The sequence below is a fragment of the Tachysurus fulvidraco genome, chromosome 7 (genome assembly GCF_022655615.1).
Source record: "Tachysurus fulvidraco isolate hzauxx_2018 chromosome 7, HZAU_PFXX_2.0, whole genome shotgun sequence".
Lineage (NCBI taxonomy): Eukaryota > Metazoa > Chordata > Actinopteri > Siluriformes > Bagridae > Tachysurus > Tachysurus fulvidraco.
The window spans coordinates 18,399,719-18,423,456 of NC_062524.1; the positions used below are offsets into that span (position 1 = coordinate 18,399,719).

The following is a 23,738-nucleotide window of genomic DNA, read 5'->3' on the forward strand; positions in this document are numbered from 1 at the left end:
ATATATATATATATATATATATATATATATATATATATATATATATATATATATATATATATATACACACTAAAATACAGCTTAACATATTACTGAGAAACTGGAAATTTTTATCGAAGTAAATCCTGACCTGTGGAAAACAGACAATGGAGACTCCTTCCATAAATTTTCAGTAGAGGGCTCCTTACTGATCTGGCCAATCAGATACGAGAAAGTTACAAGTAAATTTTTCTCTTGAAGTACTTTCCTTTGAAGTTACAAATCTCAAACACAGTTATTTTTTGCCCGAGTTAACTCTTACAGTATGAAGAGTCTCTTTTGTGTCCAAAATAAAAATGAAATCACAAATGAAATTAAAATTCACCATCTAAGCTTAAGACGTATGATGAGTTAACTTGGCGTAAAATTGCTAGTTTTGTGATTTAGCTAGTTTAGTTTGCGTGTTTAATTCGTTTTGTTTTTCTTTTTTGGCTTGTAGGTTTACAATAGTAGGACTGCTAATTGCTAGTGCTTTTCATCAGTTAAACTTGTTTACATTTTATTTGTGAATAAGCACCTTTTGAGTGTTGTATGTTGATAGATTTTGACTGTGTAGTTCTGTGTTTAATTTAGATTTACACACAGTACCAAACTGTTTACTTAAGTACAGTTTTTAGGAAGTTTTCCAAAGGATGTTTTGCCTCCTTCTAGTGTTCTTCTGGAAAAGAATGTGGTGCAGTTAGTTATTAACGTAAAGCTTTATGTGCATGATTGCTTTTAAAGAGCTCTCTCTCACTTTTTTTAATATCTACCCAGAAAATCAACTAATGTGTGTTCAAGTCGTGTTCGAAAAGATCGTATATATGAGCTGAACTCTAATGAACGCCATCACAAAGTGATAATTACAAGTGCGGGACAATCGGAATTTGTGGGGGCGTGTCATACAGAAAATGTAAACCGGATGCAACATCGACTAGCTAACTACCTGCACAAAATACACTTGCATGTTACAATTACCATATAATTATATAATGATATAATTTAGAATGGTTAATTTTTAATATATACGTTTTTTTGTTTTTAAAGTTAATATACATTAAAGTTAATAAAAATCCACCTTGCCACGACCAAAATGGCCTTAACGCATGTGATGTCGTTAACTTGTAAATACGAATTTCCCAGGACAACTTGAAACAAACATGGGTGTAATTACTCTTTAAGTACTGGTATTTAAGTAACGGTATAGCGACCATAAACAAATTTCGCCACGCTCGCCAATGTATCTGTTGATATATTTATCCACACGCAGCTGGACTCCATTTCGCCATATTGATCTAATGCAGTATACCGAGTGCATGAAAAGCTGAGACAGCTGTATCTTAAGAGTCAGACCATTAACCAATATTCACTATGCTCAGTCACCAGAGCATTAGTTCAACATCATTACAACATAGTCATACCGAGGATTAGAGAGATTAATGCCCAGCTGTCATGGTGACATCATGGTGTAAGTAGTCAGTTTGTCAAATCTTAGCGGTGTGATTAAATCTTTTTGTGGATTAATGCTTTTTCATGTCTCAGAGGTGTCTTCAGTGCTTGGTTCACATGTTAGTTGGTTCACGTGTTTCACTGTTTGGTGAAAGTCTTCTTTATTACTGTGACTAAAAGCATCCATCCTTTCTAAAGTCTGTTCGTTATTTGTAAAGGAAAAAAAATTTTTTTTAGTGCCCTGGTATTGTAAAGTGTATGATAATGCCATGTCAAACTTACTGCAGTACTTAAACGCTTAACTTATATAAAACGATCAAAACTTTTGCATCGCATGCTAGCATTTTCTGCTTTCTTTTTCTAAATGTTGTAAGAAGTAAAGCTTTGAAACTGAGCCTCTGAACAAAAGTTAAGCTAGAAAGAAAAACGTTGAAATGTCAGATGTTTATAATTTGTACGTAGGTGAAGATTTTTTCCCCTGCTGATACAGTAGAAGTTTGTCCTGTTTGGCTTAAAGGATTCCTCAAAGGATTCTGTAAATATGTTTTTGAAAGATTTGAGGATGAACTTTTCATGTTTGTTTTAATAGTGAGACCGAAAATAAAAACAAGAACGAGTTCACTGTTTTGTGTTCTTTTTTTATTATATATACTTCGACACCACTACTTTTAATATTAAAATCCCCAAATTTCCCTAAAATTGTGTTTAGTAGTGAGTTCATGGCTTTGAGTACATTATATTTATTTTGTGTGTAAATTAAATGAGACGGTCTGTGATTTTATCTATTTTTCACTTTTGCTCTTACGAGAAAATCAACGATGTGTAATTAATGGGAGCGTCTCAGTTAATTCTAATACTGTTTCAGGGTACTGATTAGGGAGTCAGCCATTTTAAGTGCTCAGTACACAGCCAATATCTACCAATGTCTACCAATGTTAATAGCTTGTTATCTTTGTCAAATCATTACTTAGCTATTTTATCTTTGACATTCTGTATACGGATTGTTTACGTGTAATGACATACGAGTTTAATGATTTAAAAAGAATACAATCACACTTGATATAGCATGAGAGAAAATTACTTTTTAGGTTTTGGTTTTTACAGTGACTGAAGAGGAAACTAGAAAGTCACCACGTGATATTCGTATGTAGCCCTGTTACTCCTGTTACCGCTACAACAAATTTGGAAACAGATTTTGTGTTTGAATTCAACTTGTACAAAGGCAATTTGTCAACTATTAAAATTTTTAGTTATTGACCTTGGACGGGGCCAAACATCCACCAAACTAAATTCCTGAAGAATCTACAGACACAGAACTCTGAAGACTCCTTCTAAATGCTAAATTTTAAATTTTAGTGGCAGTAGTGGCTCAAGCAGATAAGGCTCTCGGGTGTTGTTGAAGGATCAGGGTTTACGCCACCCTCTCTGGTCCAGGGGTGCTGTATCATGTACCCTGAGATCTGTTATGCGAAGAAAAAAATTTCACTGTGCTGCAATGTATATGTAACAAAATAAAGTGTTTTCCAATCTATTTTCTTGGTGCACTTACCATTAAATCTCTTACGATGTTACTAAAGAAATAAGAAAATCTTAGATGATTAGAATCAACCACGTCTGAGATCCTGTTTTTTTTTTGACTAGTCAGCATCCAGCATTCAACAGCACTGTGCTATAAACTGCTGGTGTAAAAGAAACATATTTCAGTTCTTAAAGACCATGATAAGGGTTTTTCCAGGCCATCAAATACACATTAGCAGCAATACACTGGATGACACTGGTTTAATAGTTGACAAATTGTCGTGGAACGAGTTGAATTCAAAAAGAAAATCTGTTTCCAAATGTTTTTGTTCAGATCAGCAAAAGGTACAACAAAGACACAGGAGTCAATGCTGCTTTCTTCCTTTATTTTAGCTCATTGTGTTGAAAAATAAACAAACATTAGCTGCCTCCTCACAGCTATCTAGCTTAATGACTGTCACATCCAATATACAAAGAAATTTCATAATGCAACCAAACAATTTTGTGTCTTTTAACATGATAACATGGGATCAAGTCTTAGACAACAGTTATTAATACCTGTACAACTCCACAGCCACTGTAGTAGGAAAACATATGGCAGACCATCTATGGTGTAAAGGGTGTTTACTCTATGTAAAGGTGTTCTCACAGCCTTCCTGTTTGGCTTGAGTCATTTCCAGTGGACCAGAACTGCTGCTGACTGGATGATTTTTTTTTCCACTCAAGTGAAAATCAGCAGATTTTGTCATGGTTGAGATCACAGAGATAACACCTCCCACCCCCCATTCTCACATTTACTGAAGCTCTTGCCTTAGCATTTTACACTCCGATATGCTAACAGCTGATTGGATACGTGCATAAGCATTCCTAATAAAGTGGTCGGTGAGCGTACATAACAAAAGGAGTCCAATTGTACAAGTTATCTTTGGTGGGTGAAGAACAAAATATCTGCAAATGACAAAAAAATAAAAAGATACACAGCATATAAAAAGGTACATAGGTTTCAGATAGAGTATAATATCCTATAATGATTTCAGTAATACTTTCCTAGTTGGAAGACCTTAGACACAATGCATACATTTTCACACAACAGTGTTGACGGTCTATACACAGCTTTCCACCAGGGTCCAGAGAATACGGAAATAAAGTCGCTTTGGATTTTCTAAGAAAAAAAATAATAAACATTACAATGAGGTATAGAACTAGCAAGTGAGTAAGGAACGTTCTAGAATTTGAAGTTACTGCAAGGCAAGAACTGATTGGTTATCACCTGGGTTTGACGTACACAACCCTTACAGCAATATATACTAATATATACGGTATACTGCAAGGGACGAGGTACAACTTTTAATTTCTGGCCACAGACACACAAAGACACAGACACACACAACTTCGAATGTCAACACAGTCCATATACGATATGTTCATTTGTTCCATAATGACAAAAAAAAAAAAATCATACAAAAAAAAAAAAAAATTCAGATTTCTTTTGTGACTAAAATCATAAATAAACGATCTTGAATAACCCCAAAAACACCAATTATTAGGTAAATTATTTACGATATCTATTAGTTAGATAGTCATTCTCACGACATTTAAAAGTGTACACACATTTAAAAACAGTATGGCAAAAGAGGACAACGTGGAAGCTGCAAAACAATCCATAGGATTGTGCAGATGCTGAATTTTAAGAATATTTTATACTCTCAAAATGTATTTTAGATGATCACACGCAGATCCTTTCTCTTATTTTTAAGAACAGAATAAAGTGCGAGAGTACAAAACACGGCATTTGCAGCTAACTTGTACTTCTAGTAAGATTCATGCATATTTGATTTTTTAAAAATTTCTGTGGGGAAATGAACTGAAACAAAAAGTTTTAGTGTGTGTAAATATTATACAAAAAAAAAAAAGTAAAAAAAAAAAAAGCAATAAATGGCTGCTAGTTTGTTGTCGTGCTATTGTGCTCAAATGCAACAAATACAAACCCCCCAACCTGATGCAATCATGAAAACAGTATTTATGCTGAACACTTTTAAATATATATATGATGCTTTGTGTTGAATGCGACCTCACACAGTCGATTGCATAATTCCTACTTGGAGTTGTATAGACTACAAATCATTTTAATATAAATAAAAATTCCTGCACATTTATAGAGTCAGGACTCTCTCCACATTGTAAATGATCACACACAAAAATGATTAACACTGTGATTATTAAAATAAGGGCCATTTAGTGTGTGGAAGCACATTAAGTTATATCAACTACAATGAGACCATTTTTTTTAAGAAGTCACTATATTATATGCATGGGTTTGTTTTTTGGTAGAAGAACTAATTGTTGGCACTTTAACAATTGAAGAACTACATTTGTCCATGAAATAGAGGTAACACTGTGGTTATGTATAAAATATGTTAAAAGAATACTTTCAAAATTAGGAGTAAAATATACATTTGTGAGCGATTTCTGCTTTTTGGGCTAAATATAGATTTATATATAGATTTATAAAACAACCTTTTCCCCAACACAGTCGTATAAACAAAGATCCGAGAACCTTTTTTGTGATGTGTATAAAATATTCACTTTGTTCCTTTATGTTTGGATATTCACATGGCTTTGTACACACATCTGTACAGATATTAAACGAGCAAGATTACTTTTAGTCCCAGGTTAAACTGTATTCTTTTAAATAAATTAGAAAAGAAGTAAAGTGAAAGCTATTTCAATGGCACCGAGGTCCGTACTGTTATTGCTGTGAAATACTGAGTTTCGCTGCGCTGCTAGCCATTCGGTGGTTCGGTATTTAGTCCTATTGCTGTAGAAACGATGTCCAACGAAGTACCACTGAAGTTCAAACTAAAACATTTCCCACTTGTGTCACTGAGTGCTCGAGTTGTCTGTTTGGTGAGAGGATGAGGTTTTTGGCTGCTTTACAGTCTGAGGCTTTAACTGCTGTTGTGTTTTTTGCTGTGGTTGTTGTGTCGTGGTGAACGCACCCTGTTGCTGAATGGGGAAAGCCTGCAGAATTAGCTGTGTAGACTGGTTGTTCTGCAAAATGTGGGCTCCCTGTAGAACAAAAAAAAAAGCCTCAATTAATAACCATCAACTGATAATTGCCAAAGCCAAAAAGTTAAGTGTTAATTTTGTCCAGTGAAGCATGGTGGTGGGAGCATCATGTTGAAAGTTGCCTTGTGGTCTGTAGTGCTCTGTCTGTCAAAATTTGGGATTTATTATTTTTTTTTTCCAGACCCAAACAGATACTTTTCCAAAAACTCGACCCAGACTTGCGGTGGTAGTTCACTGGTCTTCATCGAGCTGTTTGTATAAGTATTGAGGAATAAAATATTTAAAATATATAAAAACTTTTACTAGTTTACAGCCTATGCTTTGTGTATTTATTGTCTTGTACTTGACTCACATAGCTGTGTATTTGCACCGTACTTGTAGTCTTGCATACTTTTCCGTTTCCCAAGCTATGTAGAGGAACGACGATTAAAAAAACCTCATGGGAGAAAGCTAAGACTGTTTATCACCCTTGAAACACCATCTTCCCTGTGAAGCATGGTGGTGGGAGCATCATGTTGCCTTGTGGTCATTTCTCTTGCTAATGTCCTTTTTAACTGCTGGACATTTTGCTCCAATATATATATATAAGCTATACAGAGGAATCACAATAAAAATCCCACTTGGATGGATTTAAGGCCTCCAAATATTTTCACTGAACTTGTGTGAAAGTGATACATTAGGAAAAAACTCACGACTGCTCATCACCTCCGCACGGTGAAGCATGGTGGTGGGAGCACCATGATCAGAGTTACCCTTGGCTGCCTGGTGGATTTTAGGTCGATAGCCTAAATATTTCTTTTTTAACTAATAAATTTAAATTGCTTTGTGGGATGTTCAATGTTTGGGATATACTGTCTTTTTATATAATTATGCCCTGATTAATGCAGTACGAAAACTTTGTCCCAGACTTATTTTGCTGGCTCATTGGTAATACATGATGCCCTAAATATGGTATACCAAATTCTGGGGACTTCCAAACTATTTATAGAATGTATAGAAAACAAATTCAGTCAAAACAAGCTTTGGTATACGTTATGGTATTTCTCACCCAATATAGACACACAAACAAAACAATACTGCTAAGATCATTTACAGATTAGTGAGTGTCGGTGTGGATCTTGGTCCTACCTGTAGGAACTGTTGTTGAGGCTGTGTCATTCCGTGGTGCTGCTGCGAATCAGACAACGCTGCTATTGCCTGTGTTTGGCCCTGCTGCTGTGCAAACTGGCTGTAAGCGGTCACTACCTGGCCCATAAACATGGTTGTTGGAACCATTACGGTGCTGCAAGCCATGGGAGCAGTGACTAACTTAGTGATCAACTGCTGCCCTGGAAACCTGAAGAAAGGACAAATTTTCCGCTTTCTGTGGTCATACAGTGTGTATTGAGCTGAAATATTGATTGTGGACAAAATGTCTTATCGATTCACCATACATATGCATTCAGATACACCATGCCAGGTTAGAAATCTCAAAACAGATCATTATTATTAATTTTCTTTATATTAACACTTTACAATCAATGTATAAACATGAGTGGACAAAAAAAAAAGTTTAGAGTTTATAGCAATTATAATGGAACGCACTAATTTTCATGGACTATACACAATATTATTGACACACCTGTTGATTGTAGTTACTTGAGTGATGTTCTGTGACTGGTTGCTGGGGATCTGCACGATGCTGCTGTTGCCCTGCTGGCCGACTATCATCGAATTATACACTGAACCCTGCTAAGCAGAAGAGTACCAAAGAAAAAAGAACTCTAAGAGTTTAAAAAGGAAAGAAATCGTATAATTAAAGGCAACCTCGAAAACGCTGCTTCACCCCGATGCCATTAGCATAACGACGTGCTATAAGGAGAAACGAGGACTAGACAAATGTAATGATGTCATCCTTAATGGATGGGTCAGAAGTGAAGTGAACCGAGAAAAAAAAAAAAAAGCATGAGATCAGTTCAAATGCTTCAGAGCCATTTGGTCTTTTATTGATGGCACTCTTCTCCGTCTGCTGTGTCATGAATCGTGACAGGCTGCAGTGATTATTTCATTAATCACAAATGAGTCGTTTTGAGTCAGAACATGAGTGTATCACTAAAACCTGTGTGAGGATGGAGCCTTGCGAATTCTGCTGTTGGGAAGGCGGAGCTTGCTGCTGTTGAAGGCCGTGATGCGTTGTGCTGTGGGCGGTGCTCGTCACACTCTGCACTCTAACTTCAGCTTGTGAGCATGAAGCTCCACTCACCTGAGGGAGCTGCATATTGACCCCACCTGTGGACTGCTGTAAGTACATCTGGAAGGGACGAAAAACGTTCGTTAAGCATCTAGCAGATAAGACGGACTTCATTCATGTGAAGTGCTTTTCCTCTCAGCCTGCGATATATTTTGTTGGACATTTGATTCACATACACTCATGTTTACCTATTGGACTTTGTTTCTTTTTGTGTACATGTGTGTGTGTTGTGTTTCCTGTAGTTTTGTATTTATATTTTTTTTGTAAATGTATGCTGGAAAAGGAATGCTGTTACTGTTCATGGTGTGTCTTCAAGGTATTTTCCTGCCTGAATCAGTCTCTCCGTAATATCCGAAGCCTTTTACGTTCATCTCTCTCTTATGTATGATACTAAAACATACTCTAACCTGTAGTACAATTATGTTCCTTTTTAAGCTAATGTGTAAATTTCTGTAGGTGACGAAATACCTGAAGGCCCTGGCCATGCACCTTCTGAAGCTGTTCGTGAATTTGCTTCAGTTCTTCCTGCTGCTTTTTAATGTTGGCCTCGATCATCTGCGTCCGCTGTTCCAACTGCTCCTTCAGGTGCTGCATGGCATTCAGCTGTGTAGAGTATTGCTACACACACACACAGATGTAATGCAATTGTCTCTCATCAAATGTAGAAAGAATTCAACAGTCCATCAACCAGCTCTAAGGAAAACGAGGCTTTCGGGGGGAAAAGTTTGTTCATATTATTTTGGAGCTTCCTATATTCACTCAAACTCGAACGATTCACAATTCACAGAACGTATATGAAAGTAAAATGTTAATGAAACCGTCAGAGCTTTATGATTCCTTCTCACTACATGACTGGTTGTGATAGCTTGATAAAATCGTATGTACGTAATAATAATAATAATAAAAAAAATTGCCAATGAAACATGACGGGAGAGACTAAATAAAGTAAAATTGGAGCATTTCAATCTCTGGTTAAAAGAAGTATATGAAAATGCATTGAATGTTTTTGTGTGAAAAATGATCAGGATTATGATATGCAGCAGGATCTACTGCCCAGATGCATTTTACAGACAGTAAGGAATAAAAGAAAAACAACTGCAATTAGGTTACCTGTGTGTTGTGTTGAGGTTGTTGCTGCTGCTGCTGGTGGTGGTTAATATGAGCAGGAGAACTTGTGTGAATATTCTAAGGAAGACAGGGGGAAAAAATAAATAATAAAAAAAAGGCACCTCATATCTCAAGAAAAAAAAAGTTCTCATACGAGACTCAATACATCTTAAAAGTTTTTACTCAGAAAGCAGGAAATCAAAGTCTTAGAAATTCATGAATATATAAGATGTCGTCACTATTTACCTTCACCTACAACCACTTTCATTTCAATTCAATTCAAAATGCCTTAATTATGAAAAACAGCCCATCGCTGCAACTTTGTAATCATACATGCAACTCGTGAATGTGCACAGAAATAAAGACATTTCTCAATTCTGCCAATTTACAAAGCCTTTAAAATGAGGCAAGTTGAATCAAGTGAATTATAGAATGGGAAAACAAGGTTTGCATAAAAGGCAGAGTTCCACTCACCTGGCTGCTAACAGAGGAGCGGCGGTGTTGCGTCATGTCGACGGTGCTGGGCCGAGGCGGAGTGCTCACGTCCATCTGCAGCTTAGTGGGAGTGGCTGAGACAGAAACGGGACACAACTGTGTAATAAGACTATGCTAAAAATCACCAGAGTGATGTTTATGACTAAATGATTAATTGAGTAATCATCAAAAAGCATTTATGAGCATCCAAAACTGCAGGATGTATCAAGAAGATCACTCGATCATCAATAGTAACGACTGCTTTAAACTTGAACTGTTTTACATTTATATCCCGCTCAGGAGTTTCCCACCAAATCTGTTGTTTTGGGGTTTTTTTGCTATGCATTGTGTTGTTGCTTGTTTCCATTTTGGCCTTCTGATGCTTATTTGCGTCTTACAAAAATCTCACTAATTGTAAAACCTTTACAACCTTTACAGTCTCATGTAGCTTTTTGTTGAGGACTCTTTATTTTTTTTTATTTTAGCTATCATAATGTTTGTCATCATCTGATGCAGTTTTCCTTGGCTGATCTGGACAGTCACCAATATTTTCTTTCTTTTTCAGAACATTCCACACCAGTTTCATTGCCTATGCCTAATTCTGATTGGGAGAAAAGCAAGCCATTTTGGAAAAAAGTTGGCTCTGTGGGCTTCATAGTAGTTTATCCTTTTTCAGTCAGTGCCACTTCGTAAATGAAGATTATAGCGAGCATACAGTTAGTGTTGGCTGGATGGTTCTGTTCTGGGAGAATTTTTCCCACGCGCCTGTCCGTGTACATGAATGGACAGGGCGGGGAGGCAGTGCTGGTGAATGAATAGACCCCCCGTTACAGCTCAGAATCAGAACCGAAATTGCGCGAGGTGCGAATTTTTTACGTGAAGAATTTAATTGCCGCTGGCAACGGCTGGAGGAGTCGGGGACGGAGGAAGGCGGCATGCGATGTGCGTGGCTGAGTCGGAGCTAGGCATGGGTCGTGGGGAGAGGGAACTAGGCGCCCATGCCGCGCAATTGATAACGGAGTTGATGTCCACTAAGCTAGTGGAGACGGCGGAGGAGGCTTCACCCTGGGCTGGCTTGCAGCGTAGTCGCAACAAAGTGTGGGAAAATAATTTTTTTAAATCATTGTTTTATTTCCTTTTAGTTCTAGCATATTTCTGTGGATAATTTAGAAGCCCAATCAAGTTACAATGCAAGTTAAATTCAAACTTTACATTTGGTTCCTGTATCTCATAAATATCAAAGGAAAGGGGCAATGTAACTCAGGGTATCATCTGTCTCCTTGCGCCATTTGTCCTATTGTTTGGCCTAATGGTTAGAGAGTCTGACTCAATCCTAAAGTAAGGCACCGAACCCCCCAACTGCTCCCCGGGCGACGCAGCACAAATGGCTGCCCACTGCTCCGGGTGTGTGTTCACGGTGTGTGTGTGTTCACTGCTTTGTGTGTGCACTTTGGATGGGCTAAATACAGAGAACGAATTCTGAATATTGTTCACCATACTTAGCTGTAGTTCACTTTCACTTAATGGGATTAAGGGTGGGTGAAATTCAAGGATCTGGTGTGGGGGCTGTTATATCCTTTCATGTTTTGATTGTCACCTGAGTGCTTTGTCTGTGGCCTGCCTGAACTTATGCGACGCTTGATTTAACAACAATTGCAGTTTTCACAGGTGACAACCAGAGCTCAAACCAAGAACAGACATTCGGAGCTATTACCTGTTTATACATAAAACTCTAACAAGACACCTGGGCAGCAAAAAACACCTGTATGTCACATGTTCCAATATTTTGGCATATATTATTTTCAATTTTATTTTCCTGTAATAAATAAAATGGTGCATAAAAGAATACAAAAAAATATTCCACAGTATATTAATATCCAAAACAATGTGATGGCCCTTACAGGTGCACGTGCTGTCAGACATGGCTGTGTGCGAGGACTTGTGGGAGCTGTGCGAGGACGTGGACGGTGTGCGGCTGTGATCGAAGCGCTCAAGCACCTCCTTGAGGCTGGAAGTGTTTAACTGGGATTCAGAACCAGAGTCCTGAGACTGCTAGAGAGCAGTTGAGAGAGGAATGAGTGGGAAGATTAATTAAACCAAAAGCTGTAGAAAACCTGCCCTAAAAAAACATTGTGTTAAGCATTGAAGATATTTATTGATTCCACTTTGCTCTCAGCTTTCTCTCACCTTGTCTTCTGTTCTTTCGGGAGGCAAATCCTCAATGCCCATCTCTCTTCTCTGCTCTGCCCGTACTTCAGCATATCTAACCGGAAAAATCATGGGGCAATTAAAGTCTGTAAAGTGATGGAAAAAATGTGAGTTGCATAAAGGAAGGCACTTGGATAGAATAGAATGGAACTGTCTTGCTCAATAACCCAACACTGTTTCTCTGGTAGTCCTGAGATTTGACCCTCAAACACTAAGCTCTTCACACTATATGTGACTACAGATGATGACAAGTCCAAAACTAAGCTACTGCTTCCTCATCACAGACCACTAAGCATTCAATTTGTTGGTCAATATCAGAGTCTCTAAATGACCAGATTTCTGGCACTCAAAGAGCTCCTCCCATCACTCTTCTTCCCCGTAGAAGGCACAGACTAGTTTTCCAGATCTTCTTTAAGACAACCCAAAATTCTTAGTTTCTGGTTTCTCCAGACTTCTCCAATCACCAAGCTTTACTTCTACACCACTCAATGACTTCAATTACTCAAAAGCATCCCTTCCCAATGGTTGGGACTTGAATTGGTCTCTCAACAAAGCTTGCACCTGTACTCCCAAGCAACCCAGAAGACTGTTTGTTTATCAGTCTTACCATTAAGAGGTAATCAATTCACAGCTCAGGCTCTTTCTTTTTTTAACTAAAGTGACCAAAATATATGACCTTAGGGTTGATAATACAGTCACAAGCTTAACAACCAACCTTTGGCCCAAGGTGCTCTGGGAGCAAGTAGTGCTTGTTATTGATAATCCATGGACAGAAGTCTAATAACATTTCACCTATCCAGTTCAGAGCCTTTTAAAGGCCATTCATGAACATCTACGAGGCCCTCAGTCTATGACTGGTGAGCATCCTTAAACTAGACTGAAGCCCATCTCCTTTAGGAACTTGAGAGAAGAAGAGAGACCAGCTATGATTAAGAAGTTTGGTACTGGTGGTAATACTTTCTGTTAATATAAGGCCAACTACATCTAGTCCAAATTCCTAGAGCCACATTCCATTGCAAGTTCCCAGACTGTCCATCGTATACTTGCCAGCCAAATGGCATTTGCACCTGAACCCCTACTACCTTTATTCATGCTGAAGGTGAGCTCACAAGCTAAGCTTGAGCTGATGGGCGGTTCACCAGTTGTTTGCTTGTGGACACTACAGTTACCGAGACCCAGCCCTGTACACATCCCTGGGAGTAATCAAGTACACTTGTTTGTTTTTAAAACATTCAAGTAGGTCCTTAGGATCAATCTGTGCCTGATCTCTCCCACCAGATCTGTTAACATGGGGACTGGTAGCCTAGTAGTTAAGGTGTTGGACTACCGATTAGAAGGTTGTGAGTTTGAATCCCAGGTCCATCAAGCTGCCACTGCTGGGCTCCTGAAGAAAGCCCTTAATCCTGAATTGCTCAGTTGTATAAAAATTAGATAAAAATGTAAATCACTCTGGATAAGAGCATTTTCCAAATGTAAATGACTACAGGAGGCCATACTAGGAGCATTAAGCTCCAGGTGACATAGCCCTAAGCCTCACCATGAAAAGGTCTCGGGCCATGACGGGGCAGCAAGCATTAACTTATATATAATATAAATATAAATTATATAAATTATACAAAACTGGCATTTCTTTGGATATTGTGAGGAGCATGTATAAACATTACCTGACTACGGTGTGCGTGCATACAATGAACTCAGGCCGTGAGTTCCACTGGTGGTAGGTGATGTAGTAGTGAGTCTGGAGCCAGATCCACTGTTGGCCTTTAGTCAGGAATCGATAGTAACATGACTTGCCCTTTCCAAACTGCATCACTGCACAAGGCAGAAATGGACCATTCAGTGCTTTAACAAAGTGGCACACCCTGGCTGCATGGATGTGCGTGATTGTGTGAAAATTGACATTTACTCACAATGCTCATGGCATTTAGCCAGTGACTCCAGGTCATCTACATGATAGTAGTCATAGCCAGACGTCCCCAGAACCTCAAAGGGAAGATAGCCGATGATGGGAGGAGCTCTGGAAAACAATAGAAAAACAAACAAACGATTATTCAACAAGCCTAAACAAAGTAAAACTGTATAAGTTTTAAGGTAAAAAGAGGGAGGAAAAAACTTAAAGAATGGTAGACCATTACCTGTGATCTAACAAAAGAAATTTCCACTCTAGACTGTGTCTAGAGGTAAACTCTTCATTGGACCCCTCCACTGTACACATCTCCTGCAGACAAAAAATCAATCAATCAATAGAAGCTAAGCACACATGTACCTGGTGTAGACAACATCTGCAGACAGTCTATTAGTAATCAATACAAGCTAAACACAAATGTGTTGGTTATGGCACAAGCTTAGTTAATCAATGATCAGTCAATAGGAGCAAAGCCCAGATCTGTTCAGGACATGTGTTAAGGACTATAATCAATCCTGTGAAAATCCGGTGAAAATAACATGTAACCGTCAATACCACAATAAACTCTAAAAGAAAATGATAATACCAGTAAAGCCAGGGACCAATAAGTCTCATAAAGAAAGAGATATATTAAAAAATAAAAAAGCATAATGGAAAATCCACATGAACGACGAATACGAATAATATGTTTTCATAAAGATGTTAATAAAAATAAACAAACCAAAAAACCCTGAGCATCTTGCCTTGATAAACTGAGGTGTGGCTAGCCGCACTGTTGCAACAAAACACACGTGGTCATCAAACGCTGGGCGCAACGACCGCTGGAGTACACCTTCCAAACCGTTACGACTTATTCGTGGCACTGAGACAAAAAAACAAAACGGAAAAACAGCACAAAAATTTTTTATATTTGATGTAAATTTGTTTGTTTGGTTACTCAGTATTTACTCAAAAATTGATGAATGAGGCCAAGTGAACACTACTCACTATTGCTGAGTGACTTGAAGTTGCCGATGAATTTGACGTATTCGTACACAGGTGGTTTTTTGGGGTCCACAGAGCCTCGGCGCATGTGACAGCAAAACTCCTGCTGACCCTTAGCTGGAAAATAAAACAGGAATTAGCAGATAGCAGATATCATGAGGTCGAGCTACACCAAGATACTGTACAGCGTTATTAAAACCAACAGCTTTTAATAGGAAATAGCTGTTGGTTGTATTCCTCACTCTTGAGGTATTCTGGACTGAGGTTCTCGCCTTCTGGGTGTGAAGACAGGGCTTTGTATACGTCAGTGTGCTCGCAAACTGGAAGGAAGTTAAGCAGGTTCTGATCCACCAAATCCGACTAGAACCCAAAGACAAAGTATTAAACACCAAGTCAACATGAATGACTCAAGTAACAATTAATAAGACCTTCATTCAGTATTTTATAAGTACGAAATAACAAGTAAGAAAAAAAACACTGTGAAACATAGCATGCCGTTTAAAGTTACTTAATCAGTTCATTTAACGTCACCAAAAGTTAACACGATGCCATGCAAGCTTAAATAAAACTGACTAAATGAGCGTGATCTGTATCAAACATGCCAAAACTGTACAAACATATTTTTATCTGTGGATTTTTGTGTTACATTTTGATCATGTCATACACAACCACCCAAGCACTGACCGGTAGGTGGGCGAGTAATGACGTGACGCTTTCCGAGACATAGATGACATTTCCATCGGTCAGGATAACAAGGAAGAAGCCATCCAACGCCTAGGAACCACAAAGAGCGGATAAGCAGTGTAAAAGCTAAGGATTTATATAAAAAATAAAAAAAAACCCCATGCACACAGATTTTAAAATCTTACCTCCAGCATGAGCTGTGTGAACTCCTCGTTGCTGAGAAACGGGGGTTTCCAGTCCTGTCTGATCTCGCTCGACTCTGACTGTGCAGCAATTTCTGCACAAAAGCATCATCTCTGTTATCATCATCATTACATCAGCTCCTGGCACAGACATGCACACTTTTTCTGAAGTCTTTTTATGACTCACAAATGGTCTCATTTGAACAATTACATAGACTCCTATTGACGATTCATACAACTACCTGTTACTCAGCTTAATTTGTGAAAAGTATTTGCTTGTGTTAAAACGTTCATCCCCCTTAACTGCTTCTTTTTACTATCTCTTGAAACAAATTTAAAAAATGATAATTTACTAGTAAACCACTAAGGACATTCCATGTTTAAAAACTTTACCTCTGACTGTTCTACCTCAGAGTGATATTGCTTTTATACAACAGTTCATATTTACAAAAACATTTATACTTTTCAGACACAACATGGCCACATGTTTTGTCTGATAGACAGAGTGAAACATCCCACTGCGGTTAGTCAGATTAGTCGACCGTTACTGACTGTTGTAATACTTCAAATCTTTGGAATTTTACTCAGAAGAGTGTTTCTGTAGCATGATGGGGTTAAATGTAAACAGACCTCAAAGGGAAACGTCACTCCAAAAGGTGTACAACGGACAAAACACAAAACTTTTCCAAACTGCCTCATCCTCTAACCTTTGGATAGCTGCAAAAGTCTATTGATATTGAAGCATAACTCGGACTTGCTGCCGTCGTATGATTGAGTCAGCTCCTTTAACAGCTCGCTTTTTTTTGGACTGAATTCTACCTCACTTGCAAGAAGATAAAAGCATCAAGCAAATGAATGGCAATGTCCTTAAAAAGCACTGTGCGTCTTGAGAGTACAGCACTCAAAACACAAATGCAGTGAGTGGCCTGAACACTCAGTCAGTACTCTAAAACTATTTACTCATTATCTGTGTGTGTGTGTGTGTGTGTGTGTGTTGGGCAGACATAAAATGACTACACACATCAGAAAGTGAAAAAATGATTAATGTGCATCCTTATCTAAAATCAATATCTTATATTTTAATTGGCCTTATTTCAATTCAGCTGTCCAAAATGCCAATGACAGAAAAAAGGTTATCAGGGACACCAAAAATCGGCAATGACAGCACACAGTCATTAATAACACCAGAAATGTCAACAATCACACCAAAACAACGACACACAGTCATTAATGACACCAATATAGTCAACAACTGACACACAGTAATTAATGACACCAGAAATGTCAACAATGACACCAAAATATTGTCATCAACTGACACCAAAAACGTCAATGACGCACAAAAATGAAGCAAATAAGATCATCAATGGCACCAAAACAGTCATGAATGACAAAAATCTCAGACAACCTGGCCATCTGACATTAAAAAATCTCTGACACCTGAACATAAAAATGTCATCACTGACCAAATTCATCTTATGCCTAACTGATAATACAATCATCAGTAGACAAACCTGAGTCTTAATAAATAAACTCCAAACTCAGATAAATTATTTGGCCTCTCACAGGTGTGTGTGTGTGTGTGTGTGTGTTACCTTTGTGCTTGTGTAGATAGTCAATGCTTTTCTGTAAGATCATCGACTTGTCCATCCTGCGTGTGTTGGCAGGCAGCAACGTGCCCAGTTCTTTAATAAGGACATTGAACTGGTCTCTCCTCCTCTTCTCCGATTTATTCCGGGAAACGCTTAATCAGAGTAATACAATTGATTCATTTAATGACAATTTACCATTTTTGGAATGTCCAAGAGTTCCAAAAAGACACAAAAGTCCTACCGTTTGGCCTTATCCCTCTCATCATCTTCCATCAACTCATCAAAAATGCTGCCATCATCCCTGGAACACAAACAACTTCATTAAATACTGTGTGTGTGTGTGTGTGTGTGTGTGAGAGTAATTGTATAGATTTAGATACATGCAATAAATACATGTTTATTAATCTTTTAAATAAATTACTTAATTAATTAATCTATCACACCTAGCCAAATGGTACTTTCAGAAAGACAAAACTGAAAACTGCAACAGAGAGAGAGAGAAAAAAAGCTCCTTAATAAGAAGAGCAGTATCACAAATAAACAGCAAATTATTGGGATTCATAACAGAAGTGAGAGAGACAGTCCCACCTGTCCAAGGAGCTCATTGTGATGCGTCATGAGTCGGTCTGTGGATAAAACACTCCAAACATTGGGAAGACATCTGAAAGAGTAATAAAAAGAAAGTCTGCAAAATTTAAAATATAAATAAATAAACAAAAAAACGCACACAAATCAAAATAGCTTAAAAAAAAAACACCTACAAACATAATTTTTAAGAAAGTGTGAGTATTTTAATCTTGTTAATACATTTTTTTGTAAAGAATAAAGAAAAATCATCGTCTTATGTCTCCATTTTAAATTGCCTAATTGCGTTTATGCAGAAGTCTGGAGTTTCATCTTTACTTTTTAAATCACCTTCAAATGTAACTTGAAGGCACAATTAATTTAACAGTGATGTACCAAAAGCATTTAAAGGTGGGGTCCCCGATGTTTGAGATATGCTTCAGAAAACTGAGTCTGGACAACAAACAAAACAAAAATCAAAACAAACGTTAGCCGATGAGCAGTAAGGGGCGTGTCTTGTCAATATGCGGTGGAGAGAGTGTTCAGTGCGCATGTGTGACATTAGCAGAATTAATATAGGATCAGCTTTCCAGCGCTGGAGAGAACTGAAGGAGCGAGAAGTTGGCTGCATATTCACAGATTCCAGATTCCCGAGTCAAACACTCCTGAGCTAAACACTGTTACTACACAAATAACACCACTTTTCTATCGTAGTAATGTAGAGAGGCAGCTACAACCGCGTTTTGCTAGTAACAGCATTTAGCTCAGAAGTTACTGACTCGGGAAACTCCAACCTGTGAATATGCTGTGACTTCCCGCTCCTTCAGTTCTCTCCAGCGCTGGAAAGCTGATCCTATATTAACACGGGTCCTACTTCTTGCCTTATTGTAAGTCTTTCTTCACTTTCTTTCTTTGTTTTTATCCTCCATGTCAATGTTAAAACCGCTTTCTGACGATGTCACACATGCACACTGAACACTCTCTCCGCCGCATATTGACAAGACACGCCCCTTTCTGCTTATTGGCTACACGTTTGTTTTGATTTTTGTTTTGTTTGTCGTTCCGACTCATTTTCTGAAGCATTTCTCAAACATCAAAGACCCCACCTTTAACTCACAAGTTACGTTATGAAATGTTGCTTAAGTAAGGAATTAAACACTGATGAGGTTTTGTGATACGAGGCATGAAGTGGACTTATTCACTTTAAGACAGAGGAGAAAAAAAGTCTGGGAATCAGGGAATGACTGTTTATAGGCTGCTATAAGGAATTACACAACAGACAACAAGCCCTTTGTTACATCCTTGTTCTTGAACACTTAACAAGTATCTCTTAACATTTAAGGTGCAAAATGAAAGAAAATGTAAGAAATGCTTAATAAAGTGTAATAGAATAGTGCAAAGTGTTCAATATGGAGAAATGGTCTTGCATAATTTGCAGACGACATTGGTCTGACTACGGTCAGACTTATAATATCCAAAAAACTGCCATACAGGTAAGCTGATTTTTCCTCTTTTATTTACAATTTCCTCGCTCGCTGCGGCTCACTTTCTGCTCATCAGTCACCGGTTACTGAAGAGGAATCCAGCAGACCAGCACGAGACGACAATATGGCACAACAAAACATGCTGTTACATGATTGGCTGTTAGTGTGTCACTCCCTATGTTGCTAGGTCACCAGAGAATGAGTGCCTTTGCTAATGCAACCAAACTTGCTTCGCAACCTCTGTTTTCTTCCGACGAAGAATAAAAAATATTGAACGTTTTATCGAACACATTTTTTATTGATTTAAATCACATGTCTATCGTGATACATATCGTTATCGTTTTATTGCCAGCCCTACTGTAGCGGTTAGGAATAGTCATGAGGCAGAGATGGAGGTAGTGGAAATTAGGATCTCTTTAGGAGTGATGAGGATGGACAGGATTAGGAATGAGCACCTCAGAGGGACAGCTCAGGTTGTCTGCTTTGGGGACAAGGTCATAGAGGCTGGATTGAGATGGTTTGGACATGTACAGAGGAAGTCTACAATGAAGTCTACAGTGTCTTGCCTCAATGACTATCGTCCCGTTGCACTCACACCCATAGTTATGAAGTGCTTCGAGAAGCTCGTCATGAGGCACATCAAGACCCAGCTACCACCCTCACTTGACCCCCTACAGTTCGCGTATCGTCCAAACCGCTCCACAGACGATGCCATTACCACAGCCCTCCACTTAGCCCTCACCCATCTGGACAATAAGGACACTTATGTACGAATGCTGTTCATAGACTTTAGTTCAGCATTCAATACAATCATCCCTCAGCACCTGATTGGGAAGCTGAGCCTGCTGGGACTAAACACCTCCCTCTGCAACTGGATCCTGGACTTCCTGACTGGGAGACCTCAGTCAGTCCGGATCGGGAACAGCATCTCCAGCACCACCACACTGAACACTGGAGCTCCTCAAGGCTGCGTGCTCAGTCCACTGCTGTTCACTCTGCTGACTCACGACTGTGCAGCAATGCACAGATCGAATCATATTATTAAGTTCGCCGATGACACGACCGTGGTGGGTCTCATCAACAAGAACGACGAGTCAGCATACAGGGAGGAGGTGCAACAACTAACTGCCTGGTGTAGAGCCAACAACCTTTCTCTGAATGTGGACAAAACTAAAGAGATGGTTGTGGACTTCAGGAGAGCACAGAGCGACCACTCTCCGCTGAACATCGACGGATCTTCTGTAGAGATCGTCAAGAGCACCAAATTTCTGGGTGTTCATCTAGCGGAGAACCTCACCTGGTCACTCAACACCAGCGCCATCACCAAGAAAGCCCAGCAGCGTCTCTACTTCCTCCGAAGGCTGAGAAAGGCACATCTCCCTCCCCCAACCCTGACCATGTTCTACAGAGGGACCATTGAGAGCATCCTGAGCAGCTGCATCACTGTCTGGTTTGGGAACTGTACGATCTCGGATCGCAAAACCCTGCAGCGGATAGTGAGGACAGCGGAGAAGATCATTGGGGTCTCTCTTCCCTCTATCATGGACACTTACACCACACGCTGCGTCCGCAAAGGCAACAGCATTGTGGATGACCCCACACACCCCTCACACACACTCTTCACCCTCCTGCCGTCTGGAAAAAGGTACCGAAGCATTCGGGCCCTCACGACCAGACTGCGTAACAGTTTCTTCCCACAAGCCATCAGACTTCTCAATAACCGAACTGTACTATACTGAGCACAACATACACACATATCATCTGTATGGACTGCACAGACCCTCACAAAACACACACACTGTTTTGCACACTTTTCTGCTGTTTTTGCACATATTGGACAATATCTCAGTCATCTGCTGTTTTTTGCACAACTCCATATATAATCCAAAGGACCTGCTGCTAAGAACCTGCTGCTGTTCATTCTTTTACTGCACAAAATACTGTTTGAACATTCAGTATTTACACCGGTCGGTCGGCGCTGTTTCTGTTACTGTGTATTGTCTTCTGTGTATTGCATTTTTTGTACTTTTTGTATTGTCTTGTAACTTAATGTCTGCACTGTTTTTTGTCCTGCACTGTCTTTTGTCCTGCACTGTCTTGCTTGTCTTGTCCTGCACTGTTTGCACCAGGTTGCACAGTTGCACTTTATGTGGCTAAGACTACTTACATGTCCTTAGCCCTGTCTTTGTTTTATGTAGCACCTTGATCCTGGAGAAACGTTGTCTCATTTCACTGTGTACTGCAACAGCTATATATGGTTGAAATGACAATAAAAAAGCTTCTTGACTTCTTGACTGAGATGGTTATATTGGTAGAAGGATGTTGGAGATGGAGCTGACAGGTAAGAGGTCAAGAGGAAGGCCAAGGAGGAGATACATGGATGTGTTGAAAGAGGATATGAAGGTAATTGGTGCGAGAGTAGGGGATGAAGAAGATAGAGATAGGCGGAAACAGACGATTCGCTGTGGAGACCCTAAAGGGATTAAGCTGAAACTAGAATATCACATTTTCAGGTTCTGACCACTGCATACTGGGAAACACCACACAAGAACTGCTATTCTGCCTGCAGTAATTTGTTCCAGCCCTAGTGTGAAAAAGTCAGTGTGATATGGCTCTCTTATTTACACTTTAAATGTAGAAAAAAGTCATACTTGGGTGTCTTACATTGCACGCATGTTATAATGCATTGTAACCTATGTTTCAAAATACAACGCAAGCATGTTTAATGAAGGAAATAAAGCTTAATGGGTGCCTTATGATGCAAACATACAACATATGGGCTCCTATATTGTCATTGTGTCATCAACAACAAATACATTTTGCTAGATGATGTCACAAGCAGCTTTTGGGTTTGGTTAATTTCATCACACAGACCGAGAATGTTTACTTTAAATGAATAATCTCTTACATAAAGGACTTGCCTCTGAAACTAAAGCCACATCATCAGGCACCCAAACTGCCATCACTGACACCAAATTGTCATCAGACACCAAAACTATCATCACTGACATCACGGCCACATCATCAGACACCCAGACGTCCATCAATGACACCAAATTGTCATCATTACTGACATAAAAGCCACATCAGACACCCAAACTGACACCCAAACTGACACCAAATTGTCATAAGACACCAAAACTATTATCAGTGACAACAAAGCAACATCAGACACCCAAACTGTTATCACGGACATCAAAGCCACATCATCAGACTTCCAAACTGACACCAAAACTGCCATCCCTGACACCAAGTTATCATCAGACACCAACACTAGCATAATCAATAATAATCAATAAAAAGACACCATGAGACACCCAAACTGTCATCACTGACACCAAAACTGCCATCACTGACACCAAATCCATCATCGGACACCCAAACTGTCATCACTGACACCAAAACTGCCATCACTGACACCAAATCCATCATCGGACACCCAAACTGTCATCACTGACACCAAAACTGCCATCACTGACACCAAAACTGCCATCACTGACATCAAAGCCACATCAGACACCCAAACTGCCATCAATGACACCAAATTGTCAAGACACCAAAACCACCATCACTGACATCAAAGCCACATCAGACACCAAAACTGACACCCAAACTGCCATCACTGACACCAAGCCCATCAGTCATGGACTCTAATATCAAAACCACCACCTTTGCATCTCACTAGCAGATTTCCCCAGCAGGTTTGTTGTACCATTTCCTCTTCATGAACCTGCTTCTCACTAAAGGCAATAATAAACTACTTAATGCACATAAGGCTTATCTGTGTGTTATGTGTCACACACACAGTAACACACACAGTAACACGTACAGTAACACGTACAGTAACACGTACAGTAACACGTACTTACAGAATCTCAGTCTCTCGGCTTCTCTACATCCCTAATGTGGGTCAACAGGCCTCACCGGAAGCACGTTACTTAACTGTACAAAGTGCTGTAAAACTGCACGGATCGACCTTTTACACAAATTTAACCACTTTTATTAACGTACTGTAGCTTCTTCAGCACCGTATCTGTTATTGGGAAAATGCCTAGTTGGAAATAATAAAGAAAAACACCAGGCCTAACCTACTTTTGATGCTATGTCTTGCTGACATGCGCAGTAAGAGCTTTCGGGGTGCAGGATTTTATTAGCGGTCTAATGCGACGTACCACGTGTCAGAATAAGAGTCAAGTCCAAATATGTTGACACAGCGAATAATGCAGTGCAGTCTGTTTTTTTTTTACTTTCAAATACTTACAAATATAT

General features: G+C 39.1%; 1 protein-coding gene across 6 annotated transcripts; it reads right to left on the reverse strand.

Annotated features, from left to right (window-relative positions):
* Positions 1–3,356: 3,356 nt before the first annotated feature.
* Positions 3,357–23,612, reverse strand: clockb (clock circadian regulator b). Of its 6 annotated transcripts, XM_047816390.1 has the most exons (22): positions 23,339–23,603; positions 18,010–18,082; positions 17,663–17,722; positions 17,425–17,573; positions 15,833–15,924; positions 15,648–15,737; positions 15,206–15,323; positions 14,967–15,080; positions 14,723–14,841; positions 14,209–14,291; positions 13,984–14,090; positions 13,738–13,885; positions 12,053–12,128; positions 11,767–11,917; positions 9,866–9,960; positions 9,395–9,469; positions 8,753–8,902; positions 8,153–8,344; positions 7,676–7,785; positions 7,183–7,390; positions 5,985–6,054; positions 3,357–4,147 (listed from the first exon to the last, which is right to left on the reverse strand). In XM_047816390.1, the coding sequence occupies exons 2-22, from the start codon at positions 18,024–18,026 to the stop codon at positions 4,089–4,091; spliced, it is 2,283 nt and encodes a 760-aa protein (XP_047672346.1). In that variant the 5' UTR covers positions 18,027–18,082; positions 23,339–23,603; the 3' UTR covers positions 3,357–4,088. The 6 variants fall into 6 exon arrangements, with proteins under 6 accessions (XP_047672346.1, XP_027030288.1, XP_027030291.1 ...); XM_027174487.2 differs by having other exon boundaries at positions 3,357–6,054; positions 23,562–23,612; XM_027174490.2 differs by having other exon boundaries at positions 3,357–6,054; positions 15,236–15,323; positions 23,339–23,602.
* Between the last annotated feature and the right edge of the window lie 126 nt (positions 23,613–23,738).

Coding starts and splice junctions, on each gene's coding strand:
- clockb (XM_027174487.2), bottom strand. Junction 15,738..15,832: donor TCACACAGCTCATGCTGGAG/GTAAGATTTTAA, acceptor TGTGGTTCCTAG/GCGTTGGATGGCTTCTTCCT. Junction 13,886..13,983: donor GGCTAAATGCCATGAGCATT/GTGAGTAAATGT, acceptor TGCCTTGTGCAG/TGATGCAGTTTGGAAAGGGC.